General features: G+C 39.6%; 1 protein-coding gene across 2 annotated transcripts in view; it reads left to right on the forward strand.

The window, feature by feature from the left end:
• Window positions 1-15,832, forward strand: part of CFAP97D2 (CFAP97 domain containing 2) — a 136,809-nt gene extending 120,977 nt beyond the window's left edge. For both annotated transcript variants that reach the window (XM_086934579.1, XM_086934580.1), the window contains exons 4-5: window positions 3,963-4,155; window positions 14,950-15,832. In XM_086934579.1, the coding sequence (XP_086790705.1) occupies window positions 3,963-4,155; window positions 14,950-15,441 (685 nt within the window). In that variant the 3' untranslated portion in view covers window positions 15,442-15,832. The remainder of the gene's footprint in view (window positions 1-3,962; window positions 4,156-14,949) is intronic.
• The last annotated feature ends 684 nt before the right edge of the window (window positions 15,833-16,516 follow it).

Raw genomic sequence — 16,516 nt, forward strand, 5'->3', positions numbered from 1 at the left:
AAACTACCCAATATTCAGGAGTGTAAGGCTCGGGCAGTGCTCATAAGAGCAGGCAACCTTAAGTTCATAAGTAGGTCAAGGAATTCCAGGGGATGGCATCGTTCAGACCATCTGTAGCTGTGGACAGACGGTATATCCATCTTTGCTCTTTGTTTAGCAGTTTTTTGTCATTATTGATGGGGCTTTCAGGGATTTGCTCAATGACTGTCCAAGTAAAGTCATTGGGTGTGTGACAGTGGGTGATGAAATGGTTAGTCAATTTGCTAATGTTTTTCTTGCATCGCATCGTACTGCGATGTTAAGTTATCCTGGTTCTGACTTTGCGCGTGGTCATGCCCACATATCTGAGGCCACACGTGCATGTGAGTAAGTAAATCACGTTCCGTGAATTACAATTGGTGTGGCTCCTTAGGGACCAGATTTTATTGGGTTCCAGGGTCAGAGTTTTAGTGTGGGATGTAAGGTGGCAAACACTGCAGTCGTTGCAGGGGTAGTGTCCTGTTACTTTGGGCATTCCCCATGCGTTGAGTATAGTGTTCTCAGTTGGTTTTGGTGGTGGTTTAGGTCGGGTGCTGACTAGTTGGTCTCGCAGGTTGTGGCACCTTTTGTAAGCAAACCTTGGTAGTTCCCATTTCCTTTGTCCTGAATTAATGATTCTCCAATGTTTTTTGATGATTTTTGCAACCTCATTGGAGGCAGTATTGTAAGTGGTGACACAAGTTGTGGGTTGTTCCTCATCTTCTTTGGTAATGTCTTCAAGTAGAGCGTCACGGTTTTGGTTTCTGGCCCTCTTCTGGGTTTTCTTGATGATAGCCTTTGGGTAAGGTGGATAGCCTTTGGGTAAGGTGGAACCCTAGCAACCACCACTTACTACAAACCTACAGCGAGGAACTCATTGCTTCACTACACCAGCTTCCACCCCCGTCCTCTTAAAGAAAACTTACCCTTTGGCCAGTTCCTTCGGATCAGAAGAAACTGTTCGAATGTGAATGATTATAAATCACAATCAGCGGACCTAGCCACCAGACTAGAAAACCGCGGTTACCCAAAGGTGAATCAGCGTCTGTAAATTGAACAGAGACTAAGATATTTGCTTACATTATTTATTATTCTTGCCTCATTTTAATTTATGTTCACTTGTTAGGCATTACTACTCATGAAAAGCACAAAAGTGAAGGTTTTGTTGAGACAAATATTTTTATGTAATTACAATGAAATATAGCAACAACTTGTTTAAAAATGTGTGTTATTTGTTTAATCACAGGAGAGCCCACTCCACTGCAAAGGATATTTATTTTTAGAAACGTAAGCTTCCAATTCCATTTCCTGTCCAGGTTCCAGTGGAAGCTGTAGAAAGTAAACAGTGCTCATAAAAGGCACTGTTTGCCTTCTTGTCTTGACACTTATTTTCCACCCCGATGCCCTAGGTCGCAAAGGATCTGCCAGGGGTCGCAAGTGGCAAGCCAGGGGTCTCCTGAAAAGGACTTCCACCCAGGACGATTCTTGAATTGTGCTAATCTGAATGGCCAAATGTTACACCTCCATTATTATTGTGCGGTTGTGATACATTTTATTACCTGGAAATTTCTCCTTGTTGTACGCTGTTTATTTGTGATTTCTCTGTTTTTAAAAGTTTCTCTTTTGTTGCAATATATCTAATTAGTATAAAATGCAATAAACTGATATATATATCAGATTTAGATCTTATTATGAATATGTATTCTGTAACATACACTTCCATCTGTTTTACATGTATTTTATAGTTCTGTAATTATTATGGTATTTAGGTTTTTTAAAACTTATTTCCTGTTGATATATACATTTGAACTGTATCATACTGGTATATTATGAAATTTTTCCCACTTTTTCTATAGCATTTTAATGTACAGTTGGTCATGACGTGTATTTATACATGGGATATGGTATTATTTTTACATATTCCCATTTTTAACCCTTTGATACTTTTCTACCATTTGCAACTTTTAGAGAAGCTATTATCCAGTAATACAGTCATTTATGAAATCAGGAAATTGAGAATTTAGATTCATAGGAATTACAAGGTATCTCTGTTCTGATGGTAATGCGGCTCACTCTCGCACTTTGCACTTTTTAGACTCTTACACTTTGCACTTTTTTACACTTTTTGCACTTTATCTTTCGCTGCTAAATGTATAGATTTGCACAAGTTATAAGAAATACTACATATGGCTTGAAGTGATATGAATTCAATTATTGTTAGGCCAGTGAATCATACCTTTTTGGATGTATATTGATTATCCATATTTCATGAGATTGATGTCTTTGCTAACTGGCAATTATCAGCCTTCATACGTATCGATCTTTCCATTGTATGCCATTTGTAGTTGGTATTAATTACACGGATTTAACCAGTTACTAAGTTTCTTTTACGGTATATGCAAGAAAAGACTCACAGCGACAGTATGTTTTCACTGTTTGTTACACATGTGACACTGGAGGTCACCACTAGGGGGTGGTGATGTCACCATTAAAAGTATATAAAAAAGCATTTCAATTTTGACCATGTTGCAGCGTGAACAAGGGCTCTTTTGCTCGAAACGCGTCGCTGGTTCGGTTGGAGTAAATAAACAAACATCTTGCTGACTTTGTTGGTCCGTTCCTCATTCTTGCTGGCGTGGAAGCGGTGTCTGAGAGCGCAGAGCGTGCTGAGGAGGAGCTTTGTTTTTCATATATATATATATATATATATATATATATATATATATATATATATATATATATATATATATTTTTTTTTTTTTTTTTTTTTTTTTTAACTATACAAGACCATCTAAATTTCAGGAACAAAGTAAAACCCTGGCTCTTCACTAGATAAATATGCAGAAGAGTGTCAGCACCTGTGGTATCAAACTGACCAACATTTGAGAACAGAACGTGACACTATGCCCAAGAGTGTCGAACCGTCACAGGAAGTCTGCATGTCACAGGAAGTCTGCAACTGGACTTGGCCATAACCAGCTGTGATCATTGCAGGCTGGATGACCTCATATAGGGTACAACTGATATCCAGGGAAACATATGTCCCCTTTCTGACCCCTCCATGAGCTAGTTCTCTCCTCTCAGACTCACAAGACTTAAAAGGTCAAATTTCCATTCACAATTCAAGAAGATGAATACAAAATATTTGGAACGCACCAACAAAAAATAATAATGAAATGCAGAGCCCACAGAGTATTTATAACATCCAGTTAAAATACCCTTAGAGCACCCTTTCTCTCATTTACCCTTCTTCCATTGCACCGCTAAGCGCTGTGGCCTAAGACACAATAAGAACAGCAAGTTGGTAGCTCACCATCGACAGTAAATAAAATATCCTTTCAACCAATGACTCCACAGGGTGTTTTGTGCAATCCATCCAATAATACATTTTGGTGCTCTGCAATGGGGTATGAAGCACTACACAAATGCAATTATAACATGGTACAATATGTGCATATGTAAACACCTGTTGGACCAGGATGAACGCAGATGGTTATACTATGATCTCGGTAAGTCACTGGTTGTCGTGCGTCTGTCAGCGACCCCGTTACAGTAAGAGTGTACTTCGTTGTTTGCTCTGTACAGTGCTTCGCACTTGCACTGTGGAAACTGCAGGAAGATTATGTATGCACATCACCAATATCATTTCCACTCATACTAAATGCTGGTATGGTAATGGAAGTCTATACAGGTTGGCCGAAATTGGTCTTAAACTGATGATCTAATTGGGGATGTGGTCTAGCATGATGCTGCATTTTTGTGAAACCAGTGAGTGATTTGTCATCAAGGACTGTATGATGTGTTCTCACTCATCTAGTCAATAATCAATTATCATTCATCCTGACTCTAAAAATTCTCTCATAGAAAGCTTTTCATAAAAATGTGTTTACAATTCAATTTCTGATTAAAATATTGTTGTTTTCAATGTTTGTGTTTTCATACAGTTTGAACAAAGAGAAGAGAGAGCAGGAACTGCTTAAAGTCTCCAGAGAGAACCAAAACATACTGGAAAGGATTGAAAAGTGCGAGCCTCAGTATCGAGTTCAGAAGTGGGCCGAAGACTATCAAAAGGCTGAACAGTATATGGACAGCATTGCCAAATATCCCCGCGGATGGTACAACACACAGAATGACAAGGTAACACCATGACAACCTATTACAGCAGAAAGGATAGCAATGAGCAAGTGGAAACAGAAAAGAGGCACATGCTGCTAGGACAACCAAAGAACATGGAAGTGATGCCCATTTAATTGCATGGGCCTGAACAAGTGCCTCTAGAGGTTTCAATTGTACAAGTCTTAAATGCACCATTTGTACAGTTATCATAAAAAGGCCAAAGTGTTGAAGTGGAAGGGCAAATAAGGTGCCAAATCACACAAAACACAAATGGAAACCAGAGTACATCTGTATTTTCTGACATATGTGCTTAGTTGTTCATTTGATGTGTCAAGTTTATTGCAGTCGTCACTTGGGGTTTATATTTGAGGCAAGGTCTTGACTCAGTTTTAAAGCAGATCTGCTTGTTGGGAACATTGCTTTGCTAAATTCGCTCATTATAAGGCATACATACAAGGCCCACCTACTATATTATACCCACAGTGAACCATACTGAAGCAGAGGCATTCTAGAATATCGAATGGGTAGGCCCTCATGTCTGGTCCTAAACTGAGCAATGACTCTAGGAGATGGAGGTCATCCGACTTGTATGTACGTGAAATATTTATTAAGCGCAGAAATACTTCAGAAAGAGGTGTCCTGGCGCTATAGGTAACCAAACAGCCACAGGGACCTTCAAAATATAGCAAAACAGACAGATATTACACCATCTTTGGGCTGCCAATCGGACAAGAGCAACAGATTAGGAGAAGGAGTTCAGTGCCCAGAAGAATGTTCACATCAGCAGACTATCTGCAGCATAGTTAGGGAAATAACTAGTTAAAGTTATCTCTGCCCATCTTAGGCTATCTCTTTTTCTTTTTGGTGTCTGGGCCCTAAGGGAGAACCAGTAAACTATTATTGTATTCACTTACACCTTTTAAAAGTGCTCACCTGAATGTAATCACTAATAAACACACAAGTAACTAACATAAAAGTAAACCAATGGTATACATATTTACGTTTAAATGCGATTTGATTTTAACATATGTTTTTCACAATCAGTATGTTATGTGTTATAATGTTTCATTCTAAACTATCAGGTCTATAACCTTCATCATTGGCTTCTCACCATAACGAACTCAGACCTTCTGTGTTGGTTAATAAGCCTTCAATAGGTATACTGTAATAAAATTACAATTATGTACAAAAATACACTTGCAAAAACAATTTAAACACCCTAGTAATAGAGTCTTATAAGGACTACCATAGTGCATATTGTCTGTCCCCATAGTTTGTTCACAGACACCAAAAACCCTTGCCTACTATGGTAGCATGCTATATTTCATGTGACAGAATACCAGTTTACAGGTTTTTGCACATTGTAATAATAATTCATCCTTAAATGCCTATTGTCTTTAACAAGTAGGTCAGACCTACTGACTTTGTTATAAGTTTTCGCAATGTACAGATGTCTCCTATGAAATCTGGCATGACTATTCAGAATGAACCGATAAAACCTTCACCCTTTATCATTGGCTTTGGACTTTACCCAACACCCACAAAAAGTCAGGCGAAAGTTGCACTGTCAAGCCAAACTTACAATTCCATGTAGATTAGTGCAGCACTGTGCTCTGAAGTATGTAGTTAATGACTGTCCTTCTCACGTCTGTGCTGCTGCCAGTGAAAAACAAACACTGTAAATTATTGAATTATCTAAGACATTTTAATAGCATTAGAATGTCATTAAAAATGTTGTGTGTGCCCCAGAATGTTCAAGCTCAGACAGCTGGATAAATAAACAAGATGACCAGCAATGCCATAGTCAATAGGTCTCGTCTAGGTGAAAGTTATAGGCATTTTCAATGTCTTTTAGCAGAAAGAGTGGATACAAACCTCTCCCTTTGTACATATTATCTGTACACATGTGACTAAAAATAGAAAAGAAAAATTGCATTGCCCCTTCTTCTTTTTAACCCTGGTATACTGATTGAGTGTATATGTTAGTTTCTTTTGCGTTTAATCATCTTGGCCCTGAGGAAGGTGATCTTATCACCGAAACGTACATAGGCCGTACATCCCAATAAGATCTGGACAATGAATCAAAGATTGGTCAACAACACACAGATCAATGATTAATTGGTGGGATTTTCAAATGCATGTACCAACAGTGAACCACCACATGCACCTTCGGGTTACCGTTTCATTTTGTTAAGTCCTGTTTTCATGTTTCCATGTATTTTTAAATGAATATAGATGTATGACTGGTATGTGAGAGAGTATGTATGTTAGTATGACACAATATTGTTAGGGGCACAAACTTTTTTTCAACTGCACTTTATTTAACCGCACTGTTTTCAAATCTATAAAATGTATAACGAACATTTACAAATTTCTACTTGTGTTGTTATATGATAAAATATAAAATGTACAGTTGTACAAATCTATAAAAAGAATTTTTTTTAAAAAAAGACAAAGAAAATAAAACAATGTTTTTGTAATATCTATAAGTCTTGGCTCCTGTCTATAGCATCCTATTACATGTAAATGTTCCTTGGATATATTCTTTTGACAAAAGCAATATAGGTCTTTTAGGAGGTACCCTTTATGCCTGTGTGCCCCAGAATGTTCAAGCTCAGACAGCTGGATAAATAAACAAGATGACGAGCAATGCCATAGTCAATAGGTCTCGTCTAGGTGAAAGTTATAGGCATTTTCAATGTCTTTTAGCCATGTTGTACAACAGGTTGGCTTTTGTGCAATATGGCTGAAAGTTAAGAGAAAAAGCTCTTTGACGCAGCTGGCACAGGCCACGTCATAGTACTTTTTTTTCTGACAGGAGGTGCGGGGAAAGTAACATAACGTGGGAAGGGGCGGGAGAGATGGGGCAAGCAACATGTCGTAAATAGAAGGTACACGATCCAGGTGAATACAGTTAATCCTTTAATAAGATGCAGACAAGATACAAGAGCGGACTATCCACCACAGCAGCAACCAGTAACTGCCGTGGAACAGAATCCCAGATCAGAAGAAAACATAGAACATGAGAGCAAATCACATTCTGCAAAGCACATTCTACAAATAAAACATTCCAGAAACACTAGAGTGAATACTTTATGTACAACACATCTTCTTCCTTTCTATTGTTAAAAGCAAAAGATAAAGAAAATAAAAGAAAGAAAAAATGAAATCTTAACAGATGAGCAATAACCATCACGTGAGCATAAAAGCGAAACCTAACAAACAAAATCCTGTAAATAGGTTGATGGTCTGAGGTGCCTTGGAATACGATCATTGACCAAGCCACCTGCAGGTAAATTAGATGTTTGGAAAGAGTGGTTTACAGGTATAGGAGCATCTCCACTCCCAACATTGCGAGCTTCACCTGTCGGAACTAAAGAAGCAGACTTAACAGGTGTATTAGCTAAGAGATAAGCACTAGAACTGAGGTAAGAAGAGACATTACTCTCACCAGAAACAGCAACATTTATTTTATATACGCCACTCTTCTAAAATTCCAACATTCACTATTGTTGAGAATGACACCATGATCAAGAACTTTCTTGACAGTAAAAGGTCCTTTGAATTTAGACAACCCTTTTTGGACTCTCCCACTCTTAATTTTGACCAGATCCCCCACAATAAAAGAAGGAGGCACTTTTGAGGAAGAGGGTAAGACTGGAGCTTTAGATTTTAAAGTAACAACCTGTTTCATTCAGGCTGGTACCAATTTCAAACCAGGAGCTCACCCTCTCATAATTTGGAATGGTGAAAACTGACCATCAATTAAAGGAGTTGTGTGGTAGGCCCACAGCATTTCATTAACCATTTTCCTCACAATAAAACCACTGGCAGAGGCCATCTGAATAATATCTTTGACCACTTTGTTAGCTCTTTCACATATTCCATTGCCCAGGGGATTGTACAGTGAAGTGCGACGGTGAGAGACCACACAACTCTTTAGAAATGTCTGCATCTCTTTAGATGTAAGTTGTGTGCAATTATCTGTGATAATGACCAAAGGAATACCTTCATCCTTAAAGAGATTTCCTAAGAACTCCTCTCCGTGGTAACATCATTAGTAAACTCAACACCTAACCATTTAGAAAAATTGTCAACCACACCGATGGCAAATCTATCCTTTTCATTTAATTCACCCATGGGACCTATAAAATCAAGGTAAATGCTCTGCCAGGGTAAGCCCGGGTTTTGTATGTGAGCATCTATAGATTTGGGTCCCATTTTGAGTCTCTTCTCACCTTCCTTGCAAATAGCACAATTTTCCACCCACTCCACAACCTGAGAATCCATCCCTGGCCACCAAAAATGGTTTTAAAGCCGACGCTGTGTGAGGGTATGACCCATATGACCGTCATGTACTAAGGCTAAAAGTTTGTTTCTGAGGCCAAACGGAGGTATAAATTTCTCATCTTTGACTAAAATGTTATTATTGATGACAGATAGATCATCAAGAACTTTGATAAAGGGTCTGACTGAAATAGGGACAGAACTTTCTCTCCTAGAACCAAGTTTAAGAAGTCTGATAACTTCCTGAAAAGTGTGATCAGCATTTATCTTGCGTTCCCAGTCACCAGCCTCAAAGGCACCCTCACCGACAAACACGGCATCCTCTATGGAAGCAACAGCAAAGTCATCAGCACCTTCGTAGACAAATGGATCAGTAATGGAACGCCAATCCAGAGACATTCTAAAGAGGCAGTCAGCCTGTACATTCTTCCATACCTGGATATATTTAACAGCATATTGAAACTCTTGAATTCTGGAGGTAAGTTTAACTAGTCTAGCTGACCCTTTACCAGTACCTCCCGGAGAAATAATTTTAAGAAGTGGTTTGTGGTCTGTTCTTAAGACAAATTTCATGCCCCAAAGATATGTCCTAAAATACTCCACTGCCCAGGAAGCAGCCAACGCCTCCCGTTCAATAACCGAGTAGTTCTTTTCAGCCTCGGTTAAGGTCCTGGAATCAAAAGCAACTGTATGTTCTGACCCACCTTTGACTTGTGAAAGCATAGCCCCAAGATAGATTGCGCTCGCATCCACTTTAACAACAGATTTGTTATGTACATCAAATGGCGATAAAACTTTAGCATTACAAATTTCTTTCTTGATATTTTCAAAACATTCCTGATGTTGAACATTCCATGAAAAGCCCACACCATGTTTAAGTAAGGATCTGATACATGATGTTTTGTCTGAAAAATTCTTTACAAATCTTGAGTAGTACTCAATGAGTCCCATAAAAGAACCTAACTGGTCTTTGTCTTTTGGTTGGGGTGCAGAGTGAATAGCCTGACGTAAGTCTCTTTTGGGTTTTATCCCTGTAGAAGTGATGGTGTAACCCAAGTAATCAATGTGATCGACTAAACATTTACACTTGTCTCTGTGGAGGGTGAGACCAGCTGAAGACAGTCTAACTAAATCTATCTTAAGAATGGTGTTGTGTTGTTCGACTGATTGTCCATAAACCAAAATGTTGTCTTGAAAATAGACCGTGTTACCTACTCCCTCAAAAATACTGGACACCATCCTCTGGAAAACACTGGCCGCAGAATTGAGGCCAAAAGGGAGACGAGTGAACTGAAATGTACCATAGGGTGTGATAAATGGCATCAAGTGTTTAGAATTTTTGTGAAATTTAATTTGGTGGTACGCACTCCTAAGGTCTAGCTTGGAGAATACCTTTGCACCTTTCAAAGTGGTAACTAACTCTGAAATATTGGGCAAAGGAAAGGTGTCTGTGACTACACACTGATTTAAAGACCTCAAGTCCACGCAGAAGCGGAGCTTACATTCCGACTTCTTGGTGACGACAATGGGAGAAATCCTTGTGATGCCTCCACAGGTTCTATAACACCAGTCACTAACATATCCTCAATGAGCCGCTTGACTTCATCTCTAACAACAATGGGAACCCGCCTAACTTTGTGTTGTACGGGAACTGAGTTTTTCTTTAAAATGATTTGATGAGAATACCCTTTGAGTTGACCTAACCCTTCTCTAAATACACTTTTAGCTTCAGAGAGAATGCTGTCTAAATCTCCATCATCAATGATCATGACTTGTGGATTGGAACGAGGATTAACAATGATGCCTAAGTCGTACTGATGTACCCACCCCAGAATGGCAGGTCCAGTCACAGACACATAAACTTTCCCTTGGCTGTGTCTGTGAGAGAATGTGATGTGTGTTTCGAAGTAACCTAGAATATCTATAGAGTCCCCCTGGTAGCCCCCAGAAGAAATATCTTTGGGAAGGAGAGGTCTTGTACCCCACTCCTTCATGAGCAAAGAATTAGGGATTATTGTGTACCTTGAACCAGTGTCAACCATTAAATGAATGCCCCGACCATTAACAGTGAATAAAGCTTTAGGCCTATTCTTATGTTTGTCTTCCTCTTGTCCAGAGGATAAACTTGACTCCACTACTAAAATGTTGTCTTTTTCATCAGCCAGATGTGTAGAATTCGGTATGCAAGCAACGCTAGAACGAGCCTTAGTCTTACAAACTCTAGCATAGTGGCCTATGCAACCGCACTTCAGACACTCCTGTTTGGCTGCAAAACAACATTTTGAGTCAGAAGAGTGTACAGTACTCCTACACCTATTACACAACTTGGCACTAGAAGGTTTCGGAGTGTTAGTAACCTTTGGGGAAAAAACTTTCTTGCTCATCTTTTTATTCTTAACCGCTGCAATTTCACCTTGATCATCATCAAACTGAGACTGATCCATTGAGTCATGAAAAGAAACTTCATTGACATCACTTGAAGACGACCTTTTCTCCAGCTCCTTTATACACCCTTCTGACTGTTCTACTATTTTAGCTAGCTCAATGGCAGTTTGCAAGTTTGGATTTTCAGCCGCCCACAAAGGTTCTTGAATTTTTTCATTGTTGCACTGGACTATGAGCTAGTCCCTAATTAGTTCATCAGTCATGTTTACAAACTTGCATTTGACAGACATTTCTCTAAGTCTTGAGACAAAGTCGTCAATTGACTCACCAGTCTCTTAGTGTAGAATTTATATCTATTCATAACAAGGTTTTCCTCCTTGGAATATGTAACTTCTAATCGCGATATAGCTTCTTTATATTCATCCGCAAGCGCTTGACCCTTCGCTTGAAGGGCTTGGGGAAGAAACTAAAAGACACATTGACCTTCGTTCCCTAAAGAACTCAATAACAGCGCTTTCTTCCGCTTTGCTGAGTATTCTTGTGCATCAAGGTAGTTTTCAAACATTGGGAACCAATCTTCCCAGGATATGCTTGGCTGGCCTGGATGTGGAAGAAAACTTGGCGGAAGTACAACTGAGCAGTTTTGTGAGCAATTTTGTGAAAACATAATGCAACAAAAAGAAAACACTTGGACTATGGGGATTTTTTTTCCTTTGAGTCAGGTGAGTGAATAAAATATACACCAGATCTTAGTAAAAATCTATATGAACAGAGAAATTTCTAAAAGAAAAAAACTTTCCACCACACCACGTTTAAAACTGCTACAGTGCACTTAGCGGGAACACACAGACTGTGCCCCAAAATCCCAAAGTACCTAAAGCCCTGAGGCAATAGGCGTGTGTATCGCCGAAGAAGAGGCTTGCTTCTAAGAACTTATAAGTACTGGATACACATCAGGCGTGTGCATCGCCGACGAAGGCTTATGTTTTCCAAGAAAGTTCCGGCAGACAAATACGTTTAGGCATGCGACGCGTCTGTCTCCGCGTACGCGAGTATACTGGAAGGTGGGATTGTCACGGTAAAGAATTCCACAACACAAAATGCCCACTACGGCTTGCGCGATGACATCAGCAACGTGGGATCGAAGAAGCCGATTGGATAATGCTGATGCGTCACGAAGAGAAGAGTCATTTCAAAGCAGACGTCACGAAGTCTCGCTAACTCCTATGAACATTCTACGATATCATCAGATAGACGAGAGGAGGCGAAGAAGAACAATCGCTGCTGCGTCCAACGGTAAGCGGTAACGGGCAGCAGAAAGTTCACGCTGCTTCACGGACACTTAACACAGCTTAAACCAGAACTTCATGCCACTCCACAAAGATTACGCACTGTTTTAGAATCTCTCTTGCAACCAGCGGTGAAGGTGATTAGCAGCAAGACGGAGTTAAAGTTAACGTAGGAGCAGAGTAGACACAGACTTGACGCTGCTAACCAGAAACTTGACAGTGTTTCTCATAATTAGCGCTATCGTCCATCACTTGCAGAGACGGACTTAACAGTGCAAGCTGTACATATGACAACCAGAGTTACTTCCCGCTGCCTGCCTTTGATCACACACGGGGACAGCATCCAAAGTACAAAGGATGTAAATGGCTCACCGCTGATGAAATGTTTAATTGTTGGTGGTGAGCATTTCACGTGTGGTTCATGGGATTGGCAGGAATGTAAGCGTCTTCTCTTCCGCTCTTGTCTTAAGTCCACAGGAGCATCATGTAGGATTGCACGGCGGGTATCGTCACCAAAAATTGTCTTAAATAGAAGATACACGATCCAGGTGAATACAGTTAATCCTTTAATAAGATGCAGAGAAGATACAAGAGCGGACTCTCTACCACAGCAGCAAACAGTAAACGCCGTGGAACAGAATCCCAGATCAGAGGAAAACATAGAACATGAGAGCAAAGCACATTCTGCAAAGCACATTCTGCAAGTAAAACATTCCAGAAACACTAGAGCGAATACTTTATGTACAACACAACACAATGCATGAGGGGTATGGGGCAAACAACACAACACAGAAGTGGGCTGGGAGGACAGGGAAAGTAACAAACCGGGAGGAGGTGGGAGGTACGAGGCAAACACGCCTGCAAACACATGTACTCTTATGGAGCACAGCCTGTAAAAGAAAAAAGTGCAAGCAGTGGAAGAACACTGGGCAAGGAAGAGTTATTTCGACCATGTGGTAGGGAGGGACAAACACAAAAAGAGGAAATGAAGCCGGTACGGGCTGACCAAACAGAAGCAAGGGAATGAGAGGGGTGATCAAGTCAGCCCATGGTAAGCCTACTCTTAGTAAATGAAAAGTCTTGCAAGCAACAGTGCATGTGCTTCCAGGCAAGATCTACAAATAACTTGTGAAAGCAAAGCCTTTATGTTTCTTGCTCCACGCAGCTGGCTAAAACTTCCGTCTGAACGAAAAAAGATTTCCCCATCTGTTCTTCATAAAAAATGTAAAAATCGAATTTATTATTTGATTTCTGCCTCTCTTCTGCCAGTCTAATTGGCATTAGGTCCAAGAGACGTTTTGTTTGTTACACTTTAGAGACCTGTTGTTTGTTGCCTTTCTACAACCATTTTTTAACATAACATTGAGCATGGCACTTTGCAATAGCAATATCATATTGCCTTTAGTATAGATTTCTGTTCATATTGGGTACAGTTCCTGTATTATTAGACCTTGCCAGTATATCAGGTTCTATTTTTTTCAGCAATAAACCAGTTACATCCCTATTCCTAATCTGGTGATTTATATGGCATCAAGCTAATAACTAGACCTATTGCTAATAGCAAAGAAAATTGAGCTGAACCTTTCCTCATTTTATTTCTGGTCTTTAAAGATGGCATACCTACTAGGCACGCTGCTTCTAGTGATATTCGCATTGACAGGTTTGCACCAAACTGCTGAGCAAATTATGATTTGTCCGCTGCCGGAACGCCATGTTTGTAAATCGCTTCAGAAACACGTTTGCAGCAGACGACGTTGATGGACAGCTGTACCTCTTCACCATCCCTCCTGAATATGAATAATAGCTTTTCTTTAGTCGTGACCACTGGGTGGCACTAGCCGCCTACTTACCGAAACTAAATGTTTGAAAATCGAGCGGAGTCACAAAGCTGTTGAAACGTCACTAAAAGATTCTGCCTCCTCCTCGTTCTATTATGTGATTTGTCCGTCAACGCCTTACTGCCTTTGCTTTTTAGTAAAAGAAATCACATTAGGAGGAGGGCTTAAAATATGCGTATTTATTGTTGCTTAGATAGTACAACAAGCACTCTTTGAGATGAAGCACATAACTTTCTGCCCAATCAAATCCTGTAAACAGAACCCCAAACATCTAGGTGGAGCCAGAGCCCCTCTTCTGGTGATTATCATATCATTGACTGGGCAGTGGCTGCACTGTCAAACCAGACCATAAAAACATATACGAAAATGCCAGGAATCTGAGAAGCTCCAGAAGTCGTGCTACAGGAAGTGAAACAGAACAATCCCTCTCTCAGCATTGTTGCACATTATTGCACTGAGTGCAAACCAACATCTGGTGTGAGGAGAAAAATCCCATATTTGGGAATGAAATGGTGGAAGAGCATTACAGAAAACTCCATCAGTGTGAAAAAAAAGTTATACATTTAGAAATCCCCCCCAAAAATAAATAAACCCCTAAACTGTTTTTTTTTTTTTTTTTTTTTTTAAGAATCACTAAAAATAACACTGAGGTCCTGGGATTACCAGGATGTTTCCTGCATTTCCCCCCTAAATTCTGGGCTTATTTGCCTTCACATTTTTTCACAGGTGAGAAATGTGAGCGGATGTGGGGGGTAATGTTGCCAGGTTTTATTCTGCACTCTCTAAAAAGTCTATAATTACCACTCCACACAACTCCTAATGACAATGACTACATAACTGTAATATTATTAGCTATTAATACCTTATCTAGTAACCCTTAAAGCCTCGTCTACATATACGTCTATTAAAGATTGAAATACTGATTAGGCTTGAAAAATATGCAAAAGCAAAAACAGCAATGTATTAAAAATATGAAATTGCAAATCTGCTATTTAATTAAGGTTTTTATTTTTCAGCAAAGGCCAAAGGGAAGCAAGAAAACAGAAGGGGAACCTGCTAAGGATAGCAAGAAGAAGGACGAAAGCCCAAGAAACGACACAGAGGAGGCAAAGTCAGAGGCAAAAACTTCCAAAAATGTCAAGCAGCTGTCAAAACCAGAAGGCACAGAAGGAAAGAGAGAGGAAGTCAAGAAGCAGGTTATGAAAAAGGACAACCACCCCAAGGCTGAAAAGGTGCAAAGCAAGACGATGAAAAAGGACAAACAAAAGTCCAAAAATGAGAAGCTAACAAAAGAGAGAAATGAAAAAGACAAGGATGAAGACCAAGAAGTAGAGTCCGTGAGAAGCCAGTCAGCGAAAGGTGAAAGCGAAACAGAAGAAAACAAGACAGAGGACGAGCTACCAAAAGAAGAGAGTGAGGCTGAAAGAGCAGAAGAAATGCCTCAGACAGACCGTCAGTCACCTGCTGATGAAGCAGAAAGCAACATGGAGGGAGCTGAGCAGGAGTAGACTAGAAGTGGTTGGTCTTCTGAATGCGACTAATTGCTGCTTTTTTTCTGCCCAGGACTGCATAACTGGCTAGCAGTGAGGGTGATCAACCAACCCGCCTTTCTTGACTTAGACAACCCAAAATTATTATGACTTGGATAAAAAATAGTCTACAGATAAAGGATTTCATTCTCCCTTTCGATTAAAAAATGAAAGAATTTCTGAGATTAGCTAGCAAGTCGTGTGAACAGGGCAAATCTCCTTCCACACCATAGGTTCATGAAACCCTAGGTCCCAAGATGCGTTTTCACAATTTTACACTTTATAACATCATTTGTGTTTTTGATCTATCTTTGACATTTTGTAACATGAGAGGATAGCAGTAGACAAATAAACAGAACTGTGAAGAAAGGTCTGCACATCATTTTTGTTATTTAAAAAAACGAAAACAGCCGGTAATGGTAGATTTTCCTAGTCTATTGGTGAAGGAAAGTCCTGATTTTATTAAAGATAAGGGAGGCGAATATTGCGTAAGAAAAGAGACTGTACAGTAGAACATACTATTTTGTTATAAAATTCCTAACCCTCTGTCATTAAAGAGACTTCTGACATCAATAACTTGGTCGGGCGGAATTATTACCCATTTCAAGGTTTTTGGGGATTGGCCTGCAGGAATAAGTGTTGCTGCAGAACGCTATCCCCTTGCTTTGAGCAGGTGAAGTGTCAGTATTGAAACTCCATATCCGGTGAATTACCCAGTCAGTCAGTCAATCCACTTTATTCGATTATTAAAATCATAAAAGTACAAAATTAAAACACAAACATAGACAATATAACAAATAATTTTAACTTAATAATTAAAATACACAGACAAGATTTCTGTGCACTTAGATAAAAATACTAACACAAAATCATACCCCATATCCCATAAAATTACAGTAAAAATTACAATATTGCTTAGGGAGAAGGCATCTTTAAATTTCTTTGTTTCTTTAGTCTCACAGCAGCTACCAAAAAGGATGCAATATTAAAAATATCCCCAGGGTTACACAAAGACTGTAGGAAGACCAGTGACAGTCTTACCTGAGTGAAACCC

Source organism: Lissotriton vulgaris, chromosome 8 (genome assembly GCF_964263255.1).
Source record: "Lissotriton vulgaris chromosome 8, aLisVul1.2, whole genome shotgun sequence".
Lineage (NCBI taxonomy): Eukaryota > Metazoa > Chordata > Amphibia > Caudata > Salamandridae > Lissotriton > Lissotriton vulgaris.